Here is a 26,140-nt window from a genome sequence, read left to right on the forward strand (position 1 = left end):
TGGGTTTTCTCCGAGATCCTCGGTTTTCTCCCACACTGCAAACGTACAAACACCATGCAGACAGCCACGGAAGCCGAGATCAAACCCGGGTCTCTGGCGCTGTGAGGTTGCAAATTTACCGCCGCGCCACCGCGCCGCCCTACTAACGTTTTGAAGTTTCCATTAACCATATCAGCTCCCGTTTCCCGTACCGACCTTGTAGATCACAGAGTACAGACGCAAAATGCAATAACAACATAATATTATAATTTGTACGGGTCTGGTTCTGTTGTTGAGGCGGGTGCACCTACCTACAAATAGCTGGCTGTTGAGCTGTAAGTGGATGTGGCCCTCGGGCGGTGCCTCTCGTGCCTTCCGCGGCAGGTGGTCCACCCGTAGCGACGCCGCCTTGATGTTCCGCTCGGCGTGAACGTAGTGCCACTGGTTGTCGTTCAGCTGCGATGGCGACCTCACGGACACCGTGAAAGGGCCGTTGCCCACATCGAAGGAGAAGAGGACCTCCACCGGGGCTGCAAGAGGCACACGCAACAGCGGGAAGTCAACATCGCGCTCAACATCGGATCAGCGCTTGTCCGCGAGTTGTTGGACACGTTAGAGGCAGGAAACATGTTCCCAATGTCGGGGGAGTCCAGAACCAGGGGCCACAGTTTAAGAATAAGGGGTAGGCCATTTGGAACTGAGATGAGGAAAAACATTTTCAGTCAGAGAGTTGTGAATCTGTGCAATTCTCTGCCTCAGAAGGCAGTGGAGGCCAATTCTCTGAATGCATTCAAGAGAGAGCTAGATAGAGCTCTTAAGGATAGTGGAGTCAGGGGGTATGGGGTGAAGGCAGGAACGGGGTACTGATTGAGAATGATCAGCCATGGTCACATTGAATGGCGGTGCAGGCTCGAAGAGCCAAATGGCCTCCTCCTGCACCTATTGTCTATTGTCTATTGTCTAGGGCCTCTCTACTCGCTGGAATTCGGAAGAATGAGGAGGGAGACCTCAATGAAACCTGCCGATTAGTGAAAGGCCTGGATAGAGTGGATGTGGAGAGGATGTTTCCACTGGTGGGAGAGTCGAGGACCGGAGGTCACAGCCTCAGAATTAAAGGGCGCTCTTTTGGACAGGAGGTGAGGAGGAATTTCTTTAGTCAGTGGGTGGTGAATCTGTGGATTTTTTTGCCAACAAAATGTTGACCTTGCCATTTAGGTGACGTTTCGAGTCGAGACCTTTCTTCCGACCTTTTGATAAAGATGAGGGAGTGGGGGTGATGGGGGGGCAGGGCTAGAAAACAGAAGAGATGAAGGGCATGTGAGGTGTCTTGGACTTGGGTAAGGAGGGATTGGACTTGGGATTGTAGGATGGAGTTGAGGTACATGGACATGAATTCAGTGGGACAGGAGCAGGCAGAAACAAGGAGCTCGCAGTCTCGGGTTGAGACCGAGGTCGGGAAGCTCCAAAGCCGCACGAAGTTCGACAAGCCCCGACCCGGGTTCCGATCGCCCAGCGCTGGGGAGCTGAGTTTTCCCCCGACGCAGGACTTGATCGCCCTGATGATCAAGGCCCGATCGCCGGCTGCTGGAGTAAGATCGTCCCGTCAATGGACGGTTAGAGGCCCCCGACCGCTGGAGGACAAAGAAGGGAAGAGATTGAACTTTTTTTTCGCCTTCCATCACAGTGAGGAATGTGGAGGAGTCACTGCGGCGGATGTTCATGTTAAAATGTATTTTGTGTGTTCTGTTGCTTTTCATTGTTATGTCTGTATGGCAAATGAAATTCCTCGTATGTTGCAAAACACACTTGGCTAATAAAGTATGATTGTGATTATGGTATCACAAAATGCTGGAGTACTCCAAAGACGTACAGGTATGTAGGTTAATTGACTGGGTAAATGTAAAAAATTGTCCCTAGTGGGTGTAGGATAGTGTTAATGTGCGGGGATCGCTGGGCGGCGCGGAATTGGTGGGCCGAAAAGGCCTGTTTCCGCACTGTATATATATGATATGATATGATATGATAACTCAGCGGGTCAGGCAGCATCTCTGGAGAGAAGGAATGGGTGACGTTTCGGGTCGAGACCCTTCTTAAGACTGACTCATATTTCGCTAGGAGCAGCTTACAGCCCAGCGGTATGAACATTGACTTCTCTAACTTTAGATAGTTCCTCTGTCCCTCTCTTCCCCTCCCCCTTCCCAGTTCTCCCACTGTCTTCCTGTCTTCAACTATATCCTTTCTTTGTCCCGCCAACCTCCCCCCCCCACCCCGACATCAGTCTGAAGAAGGGTCTCGACCCGAAACATCACCCATTCCTTCTCTCCTGCGATGCTGCCTGACCTGCTGAGTTACTCCAGCAGTTTGTGATACCTTTGATTTGTACCAGCAGTTAATTCCCCACATGATTATGATTAAGCAATGGGTCTGACAGGGCAGTTGTGTTTATGGATTTTGTGGAGAAGATAAAACTGGACCATGCACGGCAGCTGGGGCACGATAAGGTTGGAGGCTGTGGAGGACAAAGAGCCGGAGGTGATATAATCGGTAATGGTCTGTGGAATTATGGCCTGGTGCTCATCTATGGGGTCATGGTCCCAGGGTAAGTAGGTGGAGGTGTCTGAGAACTGACGCGCAAAATTGTAAAGAGCAGTTCAGTGTCCAGAGGTGTCCAAAAGTTCTTTAGATCATGTTGCTGAGATGCGTTCAGAGAATGTACAAACTCCCCACAGGCAGAGCCCGCAGTCAGGATCGAACCTGGGTCTCCGGCGCTGCAAGCACTGTAAGGCAGCAACTCTACCGCTGAGCCACCATGCCCGCCCCATAGGTCGGGAGGCATCTTTTGTTAAAGTTCGTTTCTGTCAGTATTTAAATAGTTTACATGGACTGTGAACAAAATAGGAGGAAAACATTGGAACTGCGCCAGCAACATTATATTACACGGTTACTCTAGCCTGATAATTTATCTCTAAAGCAGTCTTCAGTGACAGTGAACCGCAGCCGTTGTTGTTAACAATACAAACAACACAATGATCACAAAAGATGTCGCTTGTGGGTAGATTTTCAATGGTTTTAAAGTAACAAAAGACTCCATTCAAACCGATCTTTAAGTGGGGTTTCAAAGTAAGTGTGTGCCTGGATTTTACGTAGAAGTGCCATTATGAAATGAGAACATGCTATTTATCTAATAAAAAGCTCCAGCATTTATCTAATTTTGAATGCATCTTGTTGGTATTTCATGTGCGGGCGAAGTGCGAACTGAGATGCTGGCTTGTACGTGTGTGCGTGTGTGCGTTTTCAACATTGCTTCAACTTTCCTATACGCAATCATGGTGGCGCAGCGGTAGAGTTGCTGCCTTACAGCACCAGAAACACGGGTTCGATCCTGATTACCGGTACCGCCTGTATGGAGTTTGTACGTTCTTCCCTTGTCCTGCGTGGGGTTTTCTCCGGGTGTTCCGGTTTCCTCCCACGCTCCAAAGACGTACAGGTTTGTAAGTTAATCGGCTTGGTAACAATTGAAAAATTGTCCCGAGCGTATGTGGGATAGTGTTAGTGTGCGGGGATCACTGGTCGGTGAAGACTCGGTGGGCCTGAAGGGCCTGTTTCCACACTGCATCTCTAAACTAATCTAAACTAAACATCACACACAGCTCAGAAGTAGTTTTGGACAGGTTCAAAATCACATGAAATGCAATGATTCTAAAAAGCAATGTGCTGGAGTAACAGTGGGTCTGGCAACATCTCTGGAGAACATGTGTAGGAAGGAACTGTAGACGCTGGTTTAAACCAAAGACAGGCACAAAAAGCTGGAGTAACTCAGCGGGTCGGGCAGCATCTCTGGAGAGAAGGAATGGGTGGCGTTTCGGGTCGAGACCCTTCTTCATACCTTCTTCAGGCATGTTCTGAACAACATGTGTCAGTTCAGGGCCCTTCCTCAGACTAATTATGGTAGAGGGGAGAGAAAGCTGGAAAAGAAGCTGGTGGGGGGGGGGGGGGGGGGAGAGGGCAGGACAAAGCCTGGCGAGTGATAGGTGGATACATGTGAAGGGGAGGGGGCGGGCGGGAGTTTGATTGGCAGATGTTTGGACAAAGGCCAGAGATGAATAGACAAAGTGAGACATAAGGAGATGAGGATAGAAGAGGCACGAATTGTGAAGGAATGTAAAGTTGAAAAGGATGGGGGGAGGGAAGAAGGGTAGGTCTATGGAGAAATGGTTGTGAATCCAGCTGGGGCACAGGGAACAGAGGGGGGACAAAGGATGGGGGCAAAGGAGGGTCTGAAGAAGGCTTCCGACCCGAAACGTCACCCATTCCTTCTCCCCAGAGATGCTGCCCGTCCGGCTGAGTTACTCCAGCTTTTTGTGTCTATCTTCGGTTTAAACCAGCGTCTGCAGTTCCTTCCTACACATGATCTCAAGTGTTACTTGAGGCGCTTGAATAAAGTCATCTCAAAGGCAGGAAGCTGGGAGGGAATGCATGGCAAAAGTACTTTCAGGACCCTTCTTCAGAAAGGACCATCCATCCACTAAATCTGGGTTTGGAGTTAAATCTTTGTTCATAAACCAGTGTAGAACTTAGATAGAGGCAAAATGCTGCAGTAACTCAGCGGGTCAGACAGTATCTCTGGAGAAAAGGAATAGGTGATGCTTTGTGTTGAGACCCTTCTTCGGTCCACGAAACGTCACCTGTTCCATTCGTCCACACACGCTGGCTGAGTAACTCCAGCATTTCTGTCTATCTTTGGTGTAAACCAACATCTGCAGTGTCTTTTTACACAGTGTACAATTTATTGTGTTATCTACCCCTCCCCCCCCCCCCCCCCCTCCCCACCATTCCACTCCCATCACCACCACATAGTCATAGAGTCATAGATTGACACAGTGTGGAAACAGGCGCTTTGGTCCAACTTGCCTACGCCGGCCAACATGTCCCAGCCACACCAGTCCCACCTGCCCGCATTTAGCCCATATCCCTCCAAGCCTGTCCTATCCATGCACCTGTCCAACTGTTACTTAAACGTTGGGATGGTTCCTGCCTCAACTACCTCCTCTGGCAGCTCGTTCCATGCACCCACCACCCCTTTCGTGTGAAAAAAAGGTACCCCTCAGGTTCTTATTAAATCTTTTCCCCTTCCCCGGAAACCTATGTCCTCTGGTCCTCGATTCCCCAACTCTGGGCAAGAGATTCTGTGCATCTACCAACCAGATCTATTCCTCTCATGATTTTATACACCATTTGTTTTGATGTATTGTGCATTTTGGACGCGTCACCAGTAACCACTTCGTTGACATCTCAGTGTGAACCAACTTCATCGACTCTGGGTGTTTGCTCCTAATAGACAATAGACAATAGACAATAGGTGCAGGAGGAGGCCATTCGGCCCTTCGAGCCAGCACCGCCATTCAATGTGATCATGGCTGATCATTCTCAATCAGTACCCCGTTCCTGCCTTCTCCCCATACCCACTGACTCCGCTATCCTTAAGAGCTCTATCTAGCTCTCTCTTGAAAGCATTCAGAGAATTGGCCTCCACTGCCTTCTTAGGCAGAGAATTCCACTAATTAACCAGGTATTTTTTTGCTGAGTCCTCAATGCAGGCTGAACAAAACAAGTTCAGGCCAATTTCCCCCGTGTGAATCCCCTGGATTGTGGATCCGACTAAAAATATACTTAGCCCACGAGACTCACAGCTTAGTTCGATCCGGATGAAGTCTTTGATGCCCAGGTTCTCCAGGAAAACGCCCGAGGACGCGGCGGTTTTGAAGAAGAAGGTAATGTCCGCACTTAACTCCCCGTGGAAGGTGGGGAAATGGAGATACGACGACTTGGTGTTGAACGAGGCGGCGTTCCAGTAATTATCTGCAGGGGGACACAGGAATCAAAAGTGTCAAGAGTCAAGGGTGTTTTATTGTCATATATGTCCTGGGTAGAACAATGACTTCACAAGTTACAGGAGTAGAATTAGGGCCATTCAGCCCATCGAGACCGCTCCGCCATTCAATCATGGCCGATCTCTGCCTCCTAATCCCACACTCCTGCCTTCTCCCCATAACCCTTGACACCGTTCTAATCAAGAATTTGTCTTTCTCTGCCTTTGAAAATATCCACTGACTTGGCCTCCACAGCCCTCTGTGGCAAAGAGTTCCACAGATTAAACTACCCTCTGACTAAAGATGTTCCTCCTCCCTTTAGACAATAGACAATAGGTACAGGAGGAGGCCATTCAGCTCTTCAAGCCAGAACCGCCATTCAATGTGATCATGGCTGATCATTCTCAATCAGAACCCCATTCCTGCCTTCTCCCCATACCCCCTGACTCCGCTATCCTTGAGAGCTCTATCCACCTCTGTCTTGAATACATTCAGAGAATTCACCTCCACTGCCTTCTGAGGCAGAGAATTCCACAGATTCACAACTCTCTGACTGAAAAAGTTTTTCCTCATCTCAGTTCTAAATGCCCTACCCCTTATTCTTAAACTGTGGCCCCTTGTTCTGGACTCCCCCAACATTGGGAACCTGTTTCCTGCCTCTAACGTGTCCAACCCCTTAATAATCTTATACGTTTCGATAAGATCTCCTCTCATCCTTCTAAATTCCAGTGTATACAAGCCTAGTCGCTCCAGTCTTTCAACATATGACAGTCCCGCCATTCCGGGAATTAACCTAGTAAACCTACGCTGCACGCCCTCAAAAGCAAGAATATCCTTCCTCAAATTTGGAGACCTTTCTAAATGAGCGCCCTCTAATTCTGAGGCTGTGACCTCTGGTCCTAGACTCTCCCACCAGTGGAAACATCCTCTCCACATCCACTCTATCTGTGCCATTCATTATTCTGAAAGTTTCCATGAGGTTCCCCCCCTCAACCTAAACTCCAGCGAGTACAGGCCCAGTGCTGTCAAACGCTCATCATATGCTAGCCCACTCATTCCTGGAATCATTGTTGTAAACCTCCTCTGGACTCTCTCCAGAGCCAGCACATCCTTCCTCAGATATGGGGGCCAAATTTGCTCACAGCGGGCTGTGGAGGCCAAGTCAGTGGATATTTTTAAGGCAGAGATAGACAAATTCTTGATTGGAACGGGTATCAAGGGTTACGGGGAGAAGGCAGGAAAATGGGATTAGGTGGCAGAGATCAGCCATGATTGAATGGCGGAGTAGACTCGATGGGCCGAATGGCCTACTTCTAGTCCTATAACATGTGAACTTGTGAACTTTTTTTGCATTTCATTGCTTGGATTCACCCCGAAATGTTCTTTTTTTCAATGGGTGTGTCAATGCTGCTTGACAATATTAAAAAAAAAGATTTAAAAAAAAATCAGGATGCATCACAGCATGGTTTTATCATATCATCATATCATATATATACAGCCGGAAACAGGCCTTTTCGGCCCACCAAGTCCGTGCCGCCCAGCGATCCCCGTACATTAACACTATCCTACACCCACTAGGGACAATTTTTACATTTACCCAGCCAATTAACCTACATACCTGTACGTCTTTGGAGTGTGGGATGAAACCGAAGATCTCGGAGAAAACCCACGCAGGTCACGGGGAGAACGTACAAACTCCTTACAGTGCAGCACCCGTAGTCAGGATCGAACCTGAGTCTCCGGTGCTGCATTCGCTGTAAAGCAGCAACTCTACCGCTGCGCTACCGTTCAAGACGGCAAGATATTGCAGAAAACTGTGGACGCAGTGCAGACCATCACACAAACCTCCCTTCCATTGACTACATTTACACCTCACGCTGCCTCGGCAAGGCCAGCAGCATAATCAAGGATGAGTCACTCCATCTTCTCCCCTCTCCCATCGGGCAAAAGGTACAGAAGTGTGAAAACGCACACCTCCAGATTCAGGGACAGTTTCTTCCCAGCTGTTTACGGGCAATTGTACCATCCTAACAACAACCGGAGAGTGGTCCTGACCTACCATTATGGGAGTATATATTTTGTATAGTGCACGAAATTCAGACATTCAAGTGTAGCTGTGCAGCATACACATTGTAACTATTCAGACATTCAAGTGTTAACTGTGTAGCATATGTACTCTTAGGCATTCCTCAGTTAGCCTGGCATTATTCCTCAGTTAGCAGTCGTTAGATCCCTTATTCCATATTTGGTCCTTAGACTTAATCCTTAGGCATCCCTACTTTGGTAACCTTTGACTTAGGCATTGCCTGTACACCATTATCTCTTTGCCTTGTCACATTTGGATGAAAGATAATGGTGGCAAGAGAAGAGATAAGGAAAGACATAGGCCTTGGGGTGATGGATGGATGTGAGGGATGGACTAGCAGGGAAATAAGGGAGGCGAAGTATGAAGGGAAGTGAGCATTGGGATAAGGATAAATTACTGAATGGGATTTAATGGCGACGGGACAGACGGGTGACTGCAAAGAAATGAATGACTGAGGAAAGGAGTGTGGGTATGAGGTAATGTAAAGAAGATAAGGTTTGGAATAATCCTATAAACATAGACTGCCCGATGTACTAAGTGGGCAGTCAGGGCAGTCAGGCGGTTGACTTCCTGATTGTTCCAGCCGTTGTTTGCAAATAAAGGCGTTTAACTTCTCGAAGAATTCTCCGTGTCGCCTGTCTTAATTTCGAAGCTAAAGAAAACCACGACACCATTGGAGACCCACGGACTATCTTTGATTGGACTTTACTGGCTTTATCTTGCACCACACATTGTTCACGTTATCCCTTCTTAATTTACATTATCCCTTAGAAACATAGAAAATAGGTGCAGGAGTAGGCCATTCGGCCCTTCGAGCCTGCACCGCCATTCAATATGATCATGGCTGATCATCCAGCTCAGTATCCTGTACCTGCCTTCTCTCCATACCCCCTGATCCCTTTAGCCACAAGGGCCACATCTAACTCCCTCTTAAATATAGCCGATGAACTGGCCTCAACTACCTTCTGTGGCAGAGAATTCCACAGACTCACCACTCTCTGTGTGAAGAAATGTTTTCTCATCTCGGTCCTAAAAGACTTCCCCCTTATCCTTAAGCTGTGACCCCTGGTTCTGGACTCCCCCAACATCGGGAACAATCTTCCCGCATCTAGCCTCTCCAACCCCTTAAGAATTTTATATGTTTCAATAAGATCCCTCTGTTTCAATAAGATCCCCCTTCTTAATGTATCTGTACACTCACTGTGGACGGCTCGATTGTCATCATGTATTGTCATCCCACTGGCTGGTTAGCACGCAACAAAAGCTTTCCACCGTACCTCAGTGCACGTGACAACAAACTCCCTCAGATAATCATTTCAGAATTCTGTGCTCGTTAAAAAAATAAAATGTCGATTTTTTTTTTCTTCTTTTTTTGTTCTCCATTATTTCGGCTTCTATTTCATGTGCACGCTCACATTTTTTACTTTGCGTTTCGTTTAAACGTGAATGGTTCTGGATATTCTGCTTTTTTTTTTCTTTCTGGTTTACTGCCTCGGAGAATTCTGCAATGCAATCAATTACTTGTCAAGTCTTGTGACATCCCTCTTGCTGAGAGTCTGGGATTCCCTTGATCTAATGTGTGACAGCAATCAGCTCCAGAAAAAGGATAATCCCTTGTCACAAATCGCTGAGAGCAACATCTCTCAAAGCCAGCTGTGAGCCACTTCCAAGTCACCTTTCACTCCAAAATCTAGACTGTAATTTCAAAAGTGCGCAGAAACTTAATTAAAAAAAAATATATATATATACCTTGGTAAAGATAAGTTCTCGCAGAATATTGTGCATCTGAGAAGGTTGTTGGCTGCAACCTTCCCCCTCATCGACGAACTGTACACTGCAAGGGCCAGGACGCGAGCGGGCAAGATCATCTCTGACCCCTCTCACCCTGGCCACAAACTCTTCGAAGCACTTCCCTCTGGAAGGCGACTCCGGACTGTCAAAGCAGCCACAGCCAGACATAAAAACAGCTTTTTTCCACAAGTGATAGTTCTACTCAATAACCAAAGTCTGTAGTCTCTCTTTTTTGCTACGGTTTATTTTCACCCACATGTTTAGATGTGTTGTTTTGATGTGGTTATGCTTTATTCTTAATTGTTAACTGTATGTTTGTGTTGTCGTTTGTGAGCGGAGCACCAAGGCACATTCCTTGTATATGCACATACTTGGCCAATAAACTTATTCATTCATTCATTCATTCATTCATTCATTCATTCATTCATCTGTACTTTCCTAGAAACATAGAAACATAGAAAATAAGTGCAGGAGGAGGCATTTCTGGACTCCCCCGACATCGGGGAACATTTTGCCCGCATCCAGCCTGTCCAATCCCTTAAGAATTTCAATATATTTCCATAAGATATTCGTCTTGCTGAAATATCCATGAATATCCCCGTGGTCAAGACTGGAGCGTAGGTTGAAAGACTGGAGCGACTAGGCTTGTATGCACTGGAATTTAGAAGGATGAGAGGAGATCTTATCGAAACGTATAAGACTATTAAGGGATTGGACACATTAGAGGCAGGAAACATGTTCCCAATGTTGGGGGAGTCCAGGACCAGGGGCCACAGTTTAAGAATAAGGGGTAGGCCATTTAGAATGGAAATGAAGAAAAACATTTTCAGTCAGAGAGTTGTAAATCTGTGGAATTCTCTGCCTCAGAAGGCAGTGGAGGCCAATTCTCTGAATGCTTTCAAGAGAGAGCTAGATAGAGCTCTTAAAGGTAGCGGAGTCAGGGGGTATGGGGAGAAGGCAGGAACGGGGTACTGATTGTGAATGATCAGCCATGATCACATTGAATGGCGGTGCTGGCTCGATGGGCTGAATGGCCTCTCCCTGCACCTATTGTCTATTGTCTATTGTCAAAAGAAATGTGCTCCCACGTTTATTATCCAGGCAGCAAATGTGCAAAAAAGATTCCTACTTACTGTCTCCATTGCAACGGAGCGAGCCCAGTCTGTAGGCAGCTTCAGATCGTGTCCTGTTGGTGTCTCCAATGACAAGCTGGGTCAGAGGCAAGTGGTCTTTGTACGAGAGAAGGCCTGTGTCGTTTGCCCTGGTAACAGTGACGGAGAGGTAAAAAGGAAAGCGAGTGGCGTAAATCTCGGCGTCATTAAAAAACGAACGATCCCGGCACTTCCAACCGGTCAATATTACAAAAGGACGCAAGGTTTTTCTTTTTTCTTTTTAGGAGAAAGAAAAATCATTGAGCCCAAAAAAAGTTTTGATACATCACACTCATCGAGATCTGTGCATCGGGTAACGTTCGATCTTCTCCTCGACCCTGAATAGATTTTTAAAATCCTTTCCCCTCCTCGGAACATTTCAGTACACTCGGCAATCAATAGTCCCGCCTGAAAGTATAGCCACTGTAGTTACAGATGCGTTTGCAAGCAAGTCAATACTGCGCAGTACAGGACCCAACAAGCGGCAAATGACCAGATCGGGACCAGACCAAAAGACTCCAGAAGATGTGATGTTATTATACGGACAAGGTTATGTATGTTTTGCTATTTTCAGCAGAGGTTCAATGGGGCCTCGGCCTGCCACTGCAAGGAAAGCACCTACAACTTTATTGCAGGTATCACAAAATGCTGGAGTAACTCAGCAGGTCAGGCAGCATCTCAGGAGAGAGGGAATGGGTGACGTTTCGGGTCGAGAACCTTCTTCAGACTGATGTCAGGGGGGGCGGGACAAAGAAAGGATATAGGTGGAGACAGGAAGACAGTAGGAGAATTGGGAAGGGGAGGAGAAGAGAGGGACAGAGGAACTATCTAAAGTTGGAGAAGTCAATGTTCATACCGCTGGGCTGCAAGCTGCCCAGGCGAAATATGAGGTGCTGTTCCTCCAATTTCCGGTGGGCCTCACTATGGCACTGGAGGAGGCCCATGACAGAAAGGTCAGACTGGGAGTGGGAAGGGGAGTTGAAGTGCTCAGCCACCGGGAGATCAGGTTGGTTAAGGCGGACTGAGCGAAGAAGTCTGAAGAAGGGTCTTGACACGAAATGTCACCCATTCCCTCTCTCCAAGATGCTGCCTGACCTGCTGAGTTACTCCAGCATTTTGTGATACCTTCGATTTGTACCAGCACCTGCAGTTATTTTCCTATCCAACTTTATTGCACTTTTTAGAGTCTTTGGACTTCTATTTGAGACGTTAGACTTACAGCGCGGAAACAGGCCCTTCAGCCCACCGGGTCCGCGCCGCCCGCCCAGTCCGCGTACACCGGCACTATCCCCCACACACGCACTCGGGACGGTTTTTACAATTTTACCGACGCCAATTGACCTTCAAACCTGTACGTCTCTGGAGTGTGGGAGGCAAACCTGGAGAAAGCCTACGCAGGTCACGGGGAGAACGTACAAACTCCGTACAGACAGCACCCATAGGCAGGATCGAACCCGGGTCTCTGGTGCTGGAAGACAACTCTGTGCCCCTAATCGCCCCTTGTCATAAAGTCATACAGTGTGGAAACTTTCTTCTATGTACCTTGACATATCTCTTGGTTCCTTCTTTGTACAATAGATTTACGAGGATGTTGCCAGGACTAGAGGGTGTGAGCTATAGGGAGAGGTTGAGTAGGCTGGGTCTCTATTCCATGGAGTGGAGGAGGATGAGGGGAGATCTGATAGAGGTGTATAAAATCATGAGAGGAATGGATCGGGTAGATGCACAGAGTCTTTTACCCAGAGTAGGGGAATCGAGGACCCTGAGGATATAGGTTCAAGGTGAAGGGGAAAAGATTTAATAGGAATCCGAGGGGTAACATTTTCACACAGAGAGTGGTGGGTGTATGGAACAAGCTGCCAGAGGAGGTAGTTGAGGCTGGGACTATCCCATCGTTTAAGAAACAGTTGGACAGGTACATGGATAGGACAGGTTTGGAGGGTTAAGCGCAGACAAGTGGGACTAGGCTAGCTGGGACATTGTTGGCCGGTGTGGGCGAGTTGGGCCGAAGGGCCTATTTCCACACTGTATGACCCTCCCCTGACTCTAGGTCTGAAGAAGGGTCTTGATCCGAAACATCACCTATTCCTTTTCTCCAGAGATGCTGCCTGACCTGCTGAGTTACTCAGTTTATTGTCACATGTACCGAGGTCATCAGGTCATAAGTGATCGGAGCAGAATTAGGCCATTCGGCCCATCAAGTCCACTCCACCACTCAATCATGGCTGATCTATCTCTCCTTCCTAACCCCATTATAGACAATAGACAATAGACAATAGGTGCAGGAGTTGGCCATTCGGCCCTTCGAGCCAGCACCACCATTCAATGTGATCACGGGTCTGAAGCAGGGTCTCGACCCGAAACGTCACCCATTCCCTCTCTCCTGAGATGCTGCCTGACCCGCTGAGTTACTCCAGCATTTTGTGATACCTTCAATTTGAACAAGCATCTGCAGTTATTTTCCTAGATAAATGCTAAGGTAATGACGTTTAGTGCAAGGATAGTCCGAGGGTCACCAATGAGGTAGATGGTATTTCAGGACTGCTCTCTGGTTGTGGTAGGATGATTCGGGTTCCCGTTAACAGGGTTGGAAGCTAGCGCAGTGTATGTTAAGTGCAGGAAGGAACTGATGGTGCTGGTTTAAACCGAAGACAGACACGAAAAGCTGGAGTAACTGAGCGGGTCAGGCAGCATCTCTGGAGAGAAGGAACGGGTGACGTTTCGGGACGAGACCCTCCTCTAGACTGAGAGCCAGGGGAAATGGAAACGAGAGATAAAGGCAATGATATATCGGCGAGACCAAACATAGACTGGGCGATCGTTTCGTTGAAGACCTTCGCTTAGTCCGCCTGGGCCGATCTGATCTCCCGGCTACCAAACACTTTAATTCCTCTTCACATTCCCACACTGACCTTTCTGTCCTGGGCCTCCTCTACTGTCAGAGTGAGGCCCAGCGCAAATTGGAGGATCAGTACTACATATTTCGCTTGGGCAGCTTACAACCCAGCGGTATGACTATTGATTTCTCTAACTTCAATAACCCTTTCATCCTCTCTCTCTCTCTATGTCCCTCCCCCACCCAAGTCCTTGTACTCTTGTTGAGTCTCATTGTCCGTAACTAAGGTATGTAGGTTAATTGGCTGGGTAAATGTAAATGTAAATGTAAAAATTTAGTGGGTGTAGGATAGTGTTAATGTACGGGGATCACTGGGCGGCACGGACTTGGAGGGCCGAAAAGGCCTGTTTCCGGCCGTATATATATATGATATGATATGATATGTAACTCGTTTTCACCTAGACCACAGCTAACAATGGCCTGTTTCTTTTATCATTGTTACCTTTTTCCATATCTTTCGTTCAATTGTTCTATATCTCTCTGTATTGCCGTCAATATCTCGTTTCCCTTTCCCCTGACTCTCAGTCTGAAGGAGAGTGTCAACCCGAAACATTACATAGAAACATAGAAACATAGAAAATAGGTGCAGGAATAGGCCATTCGGCCCTTCGAGCCTGCACCGCCATTCAATATGATCATGGCTGATCATCCAACTCAGTATCCCGTACCTGCCTTCTCTCCATACCCCCTGATCCCTTTAGCCACAAGGGCCACATCTAACTCCCTCTTAAATATAGCCAATGAACTGGCCTCAACCACCTTCTGTGGCAGAGAATTCCACAGATTCACCACTCTCTGTGTGAAAAAAAACGTTCTCATCTCGGTCCTAAAAGACTTCCCCCTTATCCTTAAACTGTGACCCCTTGTTCTGGACTTCCCCAACATCGGGAACAATCTTCCTGCATCTAGCCTGTCCAACCCCTTAAGAATTTTGTAAGTTTCTATAAGATCCCCCCTCAATCTTCTAAATTCCACCGATTCCTTCTCTCCAGAGATGCTGTCTGATCCGCTGAGTTAGTCCAGCTTTTTTTGTGCCTATCTTCATTGTATGTTATGGTCTGATTATTAGATCAGGTTATGAGTTGTTCAGATAGCCGAATGATCCAACAGCCCATCAGCTATGTGGCACAGCGGTAGAGCTACTGCCTTACAGCGGCAGAGGCCCGGGTTCGATCCTGACCACGGGGTGCTTGGCTGCACAGAGTTTGTACGTTCTCCCCCTGATCTGTGTGGGTTATCTCCGACATCTTCGGTTTCCGACCACACTCCAACGACGTACAGGTTTGTAGCTTAATTGGTTTGATTTTAATTTGAAAATTGTCCCTTGTGTGCGCAGGGTAGTGTCAACGTGCGGGGATCGCTGGATTCGGTGCGGACTCGGTGGGCCAAATGGCATGGTTCTGCTCCTGTATCTCCAAGCTAGACTAAACTAAATTAAGCTAAACTCAACTGGCACAAATCAAACGAGCTCCACCTCTCCCCACACTATGTGGGAGATGAAGAAATTGGGTTTGGTTAGTAAGCATTGTGTCTTAAAATCCTCCTTCTCAGGATCCAAATGGAAATGGAAATGGAGAAGCTACTCAGGTTTGATCTCAATGAACCATATTTCGGGATGGGTAGACCCGTTTCGATTAATTAGCAATTCAGTCAATGCACCATTCAGCTCCTGTGCCCTGTCTTTCTCAAATGTAAGTTCCTGAATAATACATTGTTGGGAGACTTTTGAATTTCATTTCAACTACTGCTTGCAGATTGCACAGACTGAAGTCATCTTCCCCTTCGAATGGATGTGACGCTCCGTGCCAGCAAATAAAATGAGATTAACCACTAAGACTTCTCACCATCTGTAATGTATTGAAAATGCTTTTGTAAGTACTTAGGTGTGAACAAATTGCCAATAAAATAAAAGTGCATCACGGGAATTATCTCTGTGAAAAGGATTTGGAGTCAAGGACATTGGAGGTATCAAAAATGGAAAATGATTTTAAAATGGAGGACGGACGCAAAATGCTGGAGTAACTCAGCGGGTCAGGCAGCATCTCTTTCATTCATTTGTTCGATACCGCCGTCTATATCTCTCGTTTCTCTTTCCCCCGACTCTCGGTCTGAAGAAGGGTCTCGACCCGAGACGTCACCTATTCCTTTTCTCCAAGAGATGCCGCCCCACCCCCTGAGTCACTCCGGCATTTTGTGTCCCATCTTCGGTTTAAGCCAGCATCTGCAGTTCCTACACATCAAATGACCTCCTTCCAGAGTACAAACGTCTATGATTCTACCATCAAAAACACAGAGCGAATGATTTATTGCGCTGCGTTTAAGCATATCTTTGTGAAGTATCGCTTTGGTGCTTTTGAGCTGTGCTGGCTGAAAGAATGACACATCGAGGACCGGGCTAGCTTTTTTTTAAAACACAAACAGATCGATGGAGACTCAACTTTGAAGCCCTTCCTTTGCAAAACAGCTTAGAAAAATATATCAATTGATGGAAACAGTGGTGGAGAAATTCGATGGCGAGCAATAGCCACGGGGGAACAAAGTGGAACTCCCACTGGGAACGCGGAGGTCTTTGCAATCATGTAGTTCACGACTGCTTGCAACTGGATTGCAGCCAGCATGTAATTGAAACCTGCCCTCTGGTCCCAGTTACCATTCTGTCCAGCACTGCACAAAAAAAACTTCACGTGTACAAAATCGTAAGAGGAACAGATCGGGCAGATGCACAGAGGCTAAAGGGATCTGGGGGTATGGAGAGAAGGCAGGTATAGGATACTGAGTTGGATGATCAGCCATGATCATATTGAAGGGCCGAATGGCCTACTCCTGCATCTATTTTCTATGTTTCTAAACTTGTCCTATCCATGTACCCGTCTAACTGTTTCTTAGTCGGGATCGAACGCGGGTCTCTGGCGCTGCAAGCGCTGTAAGGCAGCAACTCTACCGCTGCGCCACCGTGCCACCCCTCTCTCAATAGATCTGCGCAGAGAAATCTCCAAAGTGAACGGGCTATGACTTTATCCCTTTATTCCCTGGAGCGCAGGAGGATGAGGGGTGATCTTACACATGTGTATAAGATCACGAGGGGAATAGATCGGGCAAATGCACAGCGTCTTTCACCCAGATTATGGGAATCTAAAACAAGAGGACATAGATTTAAGTGAGGGGAGGAAAGATTTAATAGGAACCTGAGGAGCAACTTTATTACACAAAGAGTGGTAGGTATATCGTATTTTATAGAGGTGTGTAAGATCTTGAGTCTAAAGAAGGATCTCGACCTGAAACGTCACCCATTCCTTCTCCCCAGAGATGCTGCCTGTCCCGCTGAGTTATTCCAGCATTTTGTGTCTATCTTCTGCAACAAGCCGCTGGAGTAGATATTACCACAACATTTAAAAACACTTGGACAAGTACATGGATAGGATATGTTTAAAGGGATAAGGGCCAAATGCAGATAGGTGGGAGCAGTGCATTTGGGGCATATCGGTCGGTGTGGGCAAGTTGGGCTGAAGGGCCCGTTTCCACGCTGTATGTCTCTCTGACTCTATAACTGAGGGCACTTTCCCCTGCAACCGCAAGAGATGCAACACCTGTCCCTTTAAATCCTCCCTCAACTCCATCCAAGGACCCAAACAGTCTTTCCAGGTGAGACAGAGGTTCACCTGCACCTCCTCCAACCTCATCTATTGCATCCGCTGCTCCAGATGTCAATTTATTTACATCGGCGAAACCAAGCGCAGACTCGGCGATCGCTTCGCTCAACATCTGCACTCGGTCCGCGTTGGCCAAACTGGTCTCCCGGTGGCCGAGCACTTCAACTCCCCCTCCCATTCCCATTCTGACCTTTCTGTCATGGGCCTCCTCCAGTGCCATAATGAGGCCCACCGGAAATTGGAGGAACAGCACCTCATATTTCGCCTGGGCAGCTTGCAGCCCAGTGGTATGAGCATTGACTTCTCCAACTTTAGATTGTTCCTCTGTCCCTCTCTTCCTCCCCCCCTTCCCAGTTCTCCCTCTATCTTCCTGTCTCCACCTATATCCTTCCTTTGTCCCGCATAACCTGACATTAGTCTGAAGAAGGGTCTCGACCCGAAACATCACCCATTCCTTCTATCCTGAGATGCTGCCTGACCTGCTGAGTTACTCCAGCATTTTGTGAATAAATATCTTCGATTTGTACCAGCATCTGCAGTTATTGTCTTATACTATAACTGAGGGTGATCTGCAGTGTATGATTGATTGTAAGACACAGCATGGAAACAGGCCCTTGGCTGAACACCGATCACCTGTTCAAGTTCAATGTTCTCGCACTTTAACATCCACTCAATAGACAATAGACAATAGACAATAGGTGCAGGAATAGGCCATTCAGCCCTTCGAGCCAGCACCGCCATACTCACTACACACTAGGGGCAATTTGCACTGGTCAAATAACCTACAAACCCGCAGATCTTTGGGATGTGCCAGGACTTGAGGGCTCAGGCTGTGGGGAGAGATCGGGCATGCTTGGAATTTATTCCTCGAAGAGCAGGAGACTCAGGGGTGTATTTTATAGAGGTGTGTAAGATCATGAGGGGAATAGACAGGGTGAAGGCAGAGTCTTTTACTCAGCGTAGAGGAATCAAGAACCAGAGGACATCATCTAAGGTTAGCTAGAGCTCTAGGGGCTAGTGGAATCAAAGGGTATGGGGAGAAGGCAGGAACAGGTTACTGATTGAGGATGATCGGCCATGATCTCAATGAATGGGGGCCAAATGGCCTCCTTCTGCACCTAGTTTCTATGTTTCTGTGTGAGAGGGGAAAGATTTAATGGGAGCCTGAGGAGCAATATTTTCAGAGCGGCTGGTGTATGGAACAAGCTGTCAATAGACAATAGACAATAGGTGCAGGAGGAAGCCATTCGGCCCTTCGAGCCAGCACCGCCATTCAATGTGATCATGGCTGATCATTCTCAATCAGTACCCCGTTCCTGCCTTCTCCCCATACCCCCTGACTCCGCTATCCTTAAGAGCTCTATCCAGCTCTCTCTTGAATGCATTCAGAGAATTGGCCTCCACTGCCTTCTGAAGCAGAGAATTCCACAGATTCACAACTCTCTGACTGAAAAAGTTTTTCCTCATCTCAGTTCTAAATGGCCTACCCCTTATTCTTAAACTGTGGCCCCTTGTTCTGGACTCCCCCAACATTGGGAACATGTTTCCTGCATCTAACGTGTCCAACCCCTTAATAATCTTATACGTTTCGATAAGATCTCCTCTCATCCTTCAGAGTCAGAGCTCGTAATTGTGCCGGTCGCAATAATAACACTGGTATGTGGATAGGAACGGCTTTGAGGGAGATGGGCCAAATGCGGGCAGGTGGGACTAGTTTGGTTGGGGCACCTTGGTCGTCATGGGCTGAAGGGCCTGTTTCCGTGCTGTATCACACAACGACTCTCTGGAACTCCAAATCACTGCACCTGAGGGAAACCCACGTGGGTTTCAAGGGAGAACGTGCAAACTTCACACAGGCAGCATTCAAGGTCAGGATTGAATGGGGATCTCTGATGTTTTGAAACTGCAGCTCTGCCAGCTGTGCCACAGTGATTTTGGTAGTGCCAACCTTCGCAGCAGCATCTGGACCAAAGCTCGGGGGGGAGGGGGGGGGGGTTCCAAAGGAGTTACGCCAACACCCCCGTTTTTTATATGTTTTAGGCTTTTAGAGATAAGGCATGGAAACAGGCCCCTCGAGTCCACGCCGACCAGCGATCACCCTGTACATGGGCACTATCCGACACTCTGAGGGCAAGTGACAATTTTGCCAAGCCGATTAACGTACAAACCTGTACTTCTTTAGAGTGTGGGAGGAAACCCGGGGAAAACCCACGCAGGTCACAGGGGGATGGACAAACTCCGTACAAACAGCGCCCATGGTCAGGATCGAACCCGGCTCTCTGTCTGCTGTAAGACAGGGGTTCTACCACTGCGCCATCGTGCCGCCCTAGTAGATGAGAGCTCACTCTGTCTTTATATGATTAGTAAACTGTAACTCAAGAACAGACCACCTTTATAATAGACAATAGACAATAGACAATAGACAATAGACAATAGACAATAGGTGCAGGAGTAGGCCATTCAGCCCTTCGAGCCAGCACCGCCATTCAATGCGATCATGGCTGATCACTCTCAATCAGTACCCCGTTCCTGCCTTCTCCCCATACCCCCTCACTCCGCTATCCTTAAGAGCTCTATCCAGCTCTCTCTTGAAAGCATCCAACGAACTGGCCTCCACTGCCTTCTGAGGCAGAGAATTCCACACCTTCACCACTCTCTGACTGAAAAAGTTCTTCCTCATCTCCGTTCTAAATGGCCTACCCCTTATTCTTAAACTGTGGCCCCTTGTTCTGGACTCCCCCAACATTGGGAACTTGTTTCCTGCCTCTAATGTGTCCAATCCCCTAATTATCTTATATGTTTCAATCAGATCCCCCCTCATCCTTCTAAATTCCAGTGTATACAAGCCCAGTGTATACTCCAGGTGCGGTCTCACCAGGGCCCGGTACAACTGTAGAAGGACCTCTTTGCTCCTATACTCAACTCCTCTTGTTATGAAGGCCAACATTCCATTGGCTTTCTTCACTGCCTCAGGGTTAAAGTGGGTGGCGTAGCAGTAGAGCTACGATCCTACAGCGATGGAGAGCCGGGTTCGATCCTGACCACGGGTGCTGTCTGTACGGAGTTTGTACGTAGTCCCTCCCCGTGACCTGCGCGGATTTTCCCTGAGACCTTCGGTTTCCTCCCACGCTCCAACTTTTTTAATTGGCTTGGTACACAGTTAAATTGTCCCCAGTGTGTGTAGGATAGTGTAAGTGTGTGGGGATCGCTGGTCGGTGTGGACTCAGTGTCACGAAGGGCTTGTTTTCGTGCTGCATCTCCAAACCGGTGTGAAAACGCACACCACCAGATTCGGGGACAGATTCTTCCCAGCTGTTTTAAGGCAACTGAACCATCCTACCACAACCAGAGAGCAGTGCTGAACTACTATCTATATCTTTGATGACCCTCGGGCTATCCTTGATCGGACTTTGCTGGCTTTACCTTGCACAAAACGTTATTCCCTTATCATGCATCTACACACTGTGAACGGCTCGATTGTAATCATGTGTTGTCTTTCTGCTGACTGCTTTTTTTAGATTTTTTTAGATTTAGAGATACAGCGCAGAAACAGGCCCTTCGGCCCACCGGGTCCGCGCCGCCCAGTGATCCCCGCACACTAACACTATCCTACACCCACTACGGACATTTTTTTTTACATTAACCTACAAACCTGTACGTCTTTGGAGTGTGGGAGGAAACCGAAGATCTTGGAGAAAACCCACGCAGGTCACGGGGAGAACGTACAAACTACATACAGACGGCGCCCATAGTCAGGATCGAACCAGAGTCTCCGGCGCTACATTCGCTGTAAGGCAGCAACTCTACCGCTGCGCCACCGTGCCGCAGGCAACAAAAGGCTTTTCACTGTACCTCGGCACACGGGACAATAAACTAAACTAAACAAAACTAAATCAGTCTGATGAAGGGTCTCGACCCAAAACGTCACCCATTCCTTCTCTCCAGAGATGCTGCCTGTCCCAGCTAGTTCCTCCAGCGTTTTGTGCCTACCTTCGATTTAAACCAGCATCTGCAGTTCTTTCCTGCACATCAACGAAACTAAATCTCATTTCAGTTGCAATGCCCCCTTTCCCCAAACCCTATGTCAAAAATGAAAGGAGAGCAGTGGTTGAAATTGCCATTATTTGCTTCAGCAGAATACTTCCTGACATTGCCACAGTCAGATCAAATTAGCTAAAACACTCCAGTGTAAATCAATGCCAACACCCGACGATGGGATTTGAAGCCAAGCTCAAAACGATTCAAGACAGCTGACAGCTTTACTCGGCAATCTCCTCATTCCATTTGTCAGAGGCAGCAGAAATCTGTCCACTTTCCAACTGCAGAGGTAAACGTTAAATATAGTGGAGAACGCACAGATTTATTCTGATAATTCACCGAAAGAATTGCAATCATTTCCTCGGGTCGTATTTCTCCAACACCCAGGGCAAGCAGAGTCAAAGGAGTCAACAGAATTCAGGCCTGGATAGAGTGGATGTGGAGAGGATGTTTCCACTAGTGGGAGAGTCCAGGACCAGAGGGCACAGCCTCAGAATTAAAGGAGGCTCCTTTAGGCAGGAGACGAGGAGGAATTTCTTTACTCGGAGGCTGATGAATCTGTGGAACTCTTTGCCACAGAAGGTTGTGGAAGCCAGGTTCAATGGATATTTTTAAGGCAGAGATCGATAGATTCTTGATTAGTACTGGTGTCAGGGGCTATGGGGAGAAGGCAGGAGAATGGGGTTAAGGGGGGGAGAGATAGGTCAGCCATGATTGAATGATGGAGTGGACCTGATGGGCCGAGTGGTCTAATTCTGCTCCGAACACTTATGAACTTATGAATAGCTCTTGTTGCCCAATGCTGCCTGATCCAGTAGTTCCAATTATTCTATACAAGGGAGTTTCGTACCGCATATTGCCAGCCCGGGATAAGAATCACAATTCAAAATTCGAAGTACGGTTTCTACTGAATGTGTATCGCGTCTGTTTGCACCATCGGTTGGACAGGCTAGATGCAGGAAGATTGTTCACGATGTTGGGGAAGTCCAGAACAAGGGGTCACAGTTTAAGGATAAGGGGGAGGTCTTTTAGGACCGAGATGAGAAAGTTTTTTTTCACACAGAGAGTGCTAAATCTGTGGAATTCTCTGCCACAGAAGGTAGTTGAGGCCAGTTCATTGGCTATATTTAAGAGGGAGTTAGATGTGGCCCTTGTGGCTAAAGGGATCAGGGGGTATGGAGAGAAGGCAGGTACGGGATACTGAGTTGGATGATCAGCCGTGATCATATTGAATGGCGGTGCAGGCTCGAAGGGCCGAATGGCCTACTCCTGCACCTATTTTCTATGTGTCTATGTTTCTATCGTAACAAGTCGAAAATTATGAGAGGCAGAGATAAGGTAGGCGATCAGAGTCTCTTTTCCCGCGGTGGAAACGTCAAAGACCTAAGATGAGAGGGGCAGAGCCTTAAGGTGATGGGAGGAGAAGTTTTGTTACAAAGAGGTTGGTGTGTGGCTGCAACCTGCTTCTATGGAGTGGAGGTGGGGATGGGGGGGAGGGGTGGGGGGAGGGGGGGGCGGAGGCAAAACCTACAGTGGTGTTTAAGAAACTTTTAGACGGGCACATGGATCTGCAGGGAATGGAGGGATATGGATCATGTACAACGTAGTCTTTAGAGATACAGTGCGGAAACAGTCCCTTCGGCCCACTGAGTACGCGCCGACCAGCGATCCCCGTACACTCGGATTGCCCAACACACTACCGAAGACAGACACTCGGTATACCGAAGACGGACACTCAATGCTGGAGCAACTCAGCGGGTCAGGCAGCATCTCCGGAGAAAAGGAATGGGGGACGTTTCAGGTCGAAACACCTCTTCTGACCTCTCTGCACACTTTCTGACTCAATGGCATCCTTCCTTCAGCAGGTGAGCCAAACTGAACACTATACTCAAAACGTAGCCACACCATCGCCATGTACATAGCACACCATCTCAGCCCGCTGTCTGGCTGAAAGCAGAGATAGGAAAGATGTTGTCAAGCTGGAAAGGGTGCAGGGAAGATTTACCAGGATGTTGCCAGGACTCCAGGACTCCTGGGCTTTAGGGAGAGGTTGAGCAGGCTAGGAGACTATTCCTTGGAGCACAGGAGGATGAGGGGTGATATTATAGAGGTGTACAAAAACATGCGAGGAATAGATCGGGCAGACAGACGCACAGTCTCTTGCCCAGAGAAGGGTAACTGTGAACCAGAGGACATCGGTTTAAGCTGAGGGGGGAAAGATTTAATAGGAACCCGAGGGGGTAACCTTTTCACGCAAAGGGTGGTAGGTGTATGGAACGAGGTCGTTGAGGCAGGTACTATCGCAACGTTTCAGAACTATTTAGGCAGGTGTATGGCGAGGACAGGTTTAGAGGGATATGGGCCTAATGCAGGCAGGTGGGACAAGTGTAGATGGGACATGTTGGCCGGTGTGGGCAAGTTGGGCTGAAGGGCCTGTTTTCCACGACTCGATTTGCCTCGTCCTCTGTAGAGTTCATCCACTTTGGGAATGAACCAAGTGTTATTGAAAGGAAATTCTCGCTCTCCAGGCCTTCCTTGGTTCTTCTTACATCTCAGCAACCATCTACATCGCATCGCTAAAGATTACACGTTCAGAGAAATCAGCGCTGCATTTCCAGGGATTTCATGGAGGTTTTACATGGATTAACAGCCACAAGGCCTGTCTGGATGCCTGATTGAAATGGATACGGCTTCAAAACCCTACGTAAATCTCGTTTCACTCCCTCGAGATTTAATCAGGAGAGTTCGCGGCCACTTGACAACTGATCAATCCATGACCAGAATTAAACAATTCCAAAGGTTACGCGAGTGAAAGGATATTTTCGCACAATCTTATGTACAGATCTCGCAACGAAACAACAAGGCTACAAGCCAATGGACCTGAGAAGATTCATTTCCCTTTAATCTGCCGACCCTTTCACCTTTCCCACCGTAACGTTCAATCCCATTTCTCTACACGCTGGCTTGTTACGATAGCTTATACTGTCTGCTTTCACGTTTTTAACCAGGCAGTTTATAGACCGGTCACAATTACGTGTTGAGTGGAAATCTTTGCCGAGCTTCCCGTCTCGGTCTCCAATCCTTATTTACGCTATCGTGTGGAAAGGAACTGCAGATGCTGGTTTACACCGAAGATAGACTCGAAATGCCGGAGTAACTCAGCGGGACGGGCAGCATCTCTGGAGAGAGGGAGTCGGTGACCTTTCGGGTCGAGACTCGAAACGTATAAGATTATTAAGGAGTTGGACACGTTAGAGGCAGGAAACATGTTCCCAATGTTGGGGGAGTCCAGAACAAGGGGCCACAGTTTAAGAATAAGGGGTAGGCCATTTAGAACTGAGACGAGGAAAAACCTTTTCAGTCAGAGAGTTGTGAATCTGTGGAATTCTCCGCCTCAGAAGGCAGTGGAGGCCAATTCTCTGAATGCATTCAATAGAGAGCTAGATAGAGCTCTTAAGGATAGCGGAGTCAGGGGGTATGGGGAGAAGGCAGGAACGGGGTACTGATTGAGAATGATCAGCCATGATCACATTGAATGGTGCTGCTGGCTCGAAGGGCCGAATGGCCTCCTCCTGCACCTATTGTCTATTGTCTATTGTCTATTGTCTATTGTCTATTGTCTATTGTCTATTGTCTATTGTCTATTGTCTATTGTCTATTGTCTATTGTCTATTGTCTATTGTCTATTGTCTGTCTATTGTCTATTGTCTATTGTCTATTGTCTATTGTCTATTGTCTATTGTCTATTGTCTATTGTCTATTGTCTATTGTCTATTGTTCCCATTGTTTCTTCTCTCCAACACAGTAAGTAATCAGGGCAGCACGGTGGCGCAGACAGTAAAGCTGCCGCCTCATAGTGCCAGAAACGCGGGTTCAATCCCGACTTCCGGCGCCGTCCGGGTGGAGTTTGCGCGTCCTCCCTGTGACCGCGTGGGTTCCCTCCGGGTGCTCCGGTTTCCTGCCTCACCTCAAAGACGTGCGCGTAAGAAGAAACTGCAGATGCTGGTTTAAACCAAAGACAGACACAAAAAGCTGGAGTAACTCAGCAGGGCCGGCAGCATCTCTGGAGAGAAGGAACGGGTGACGTTTCTGGTCGAGACCCTTCTTCAGGTGGGCGGGTTTGTAGGATAATCGGCCTCTGTAAGTTCCCCCGAGTGTATAAGGAATGGATGCCAAAGTGGGATAGCATAGAACCAGTGTGAAACGTGTGATCAATGGTCGTTCGTGGGCCGGAGGACCTGTTTCAATGCTGTATCTCTAAACTAAAAGTAAGCCAAAGAACGAGACAAGAGATACTGCACATGCTGGAATCCTGAGCAAAACGCAAAGTGATGGAGCAGCTCGGTGGATCAGGCAGCATCTGGGGAGGGAATGGGCTGGGTGACATTTCTGGTTGAGAACCGAGTACAGACTGATTGGTCTGAAAATAAATTGAAACTAAATAATAACATGGTATTACTGTTCTCATTTCTGCTGGTGGGTTATTTCCATGTTGAGTATCAACGCTATGGGTGCAGACCGAAGGAGTCACAGTGTAGGTGTAGACACGGACACAATTTTAGGAGAGAGGGGAGAGGGGGGAGAGGGGAGAGAGGAGAGAGAGGAGAGAGAGAGAGAGGGAGAGAGAGAGAGAGAGAGAGAGGGAGAGGGGGGGAGGGAGGGAGGGAGGGAGGGAGGGA

General features: G+C 47.9%; 1 protein-coding gene across 1 annotated transcript in view; it reads right to left on the reverse strand.

Moving 5' to 3' along the window:
• The window catches only part of LOC144595736 (contactin-associated protein-like 5), a 970,382-nt gene that overhangs the window by 206,906 nt on the left and 737,336 nt on the right, over nt 1-26,140 (reverse strand). The window contains 3 exon segments of the mRNA XM_078403311.1: nt 291-509; nt 5,668-5,838; nt 10,860-10,987. Coding sequence (XP_078259437.1) covers nt 291-509; nt 5,668-5,838; nt 10,860-10,987 — 518 coding nt within the window.

The sequence above is a fragment of the Rhinoraja longicauda genome, chromosome 8 (assembly GCF_053455715.1).
Source record: "Rhinoraja longicauda isolate Sanriku21f chromosome 8, sRhiLon1.1, whole genome shotgun sequence".
In the NCBI taxonomy this organism is placed as follows: Eukaryota; Metazoa; Chordata; class Chondrichthyes; order Rajiformes; family Arhynchobatidae; genus Rhinoraja; species Rhinoraja longicauda.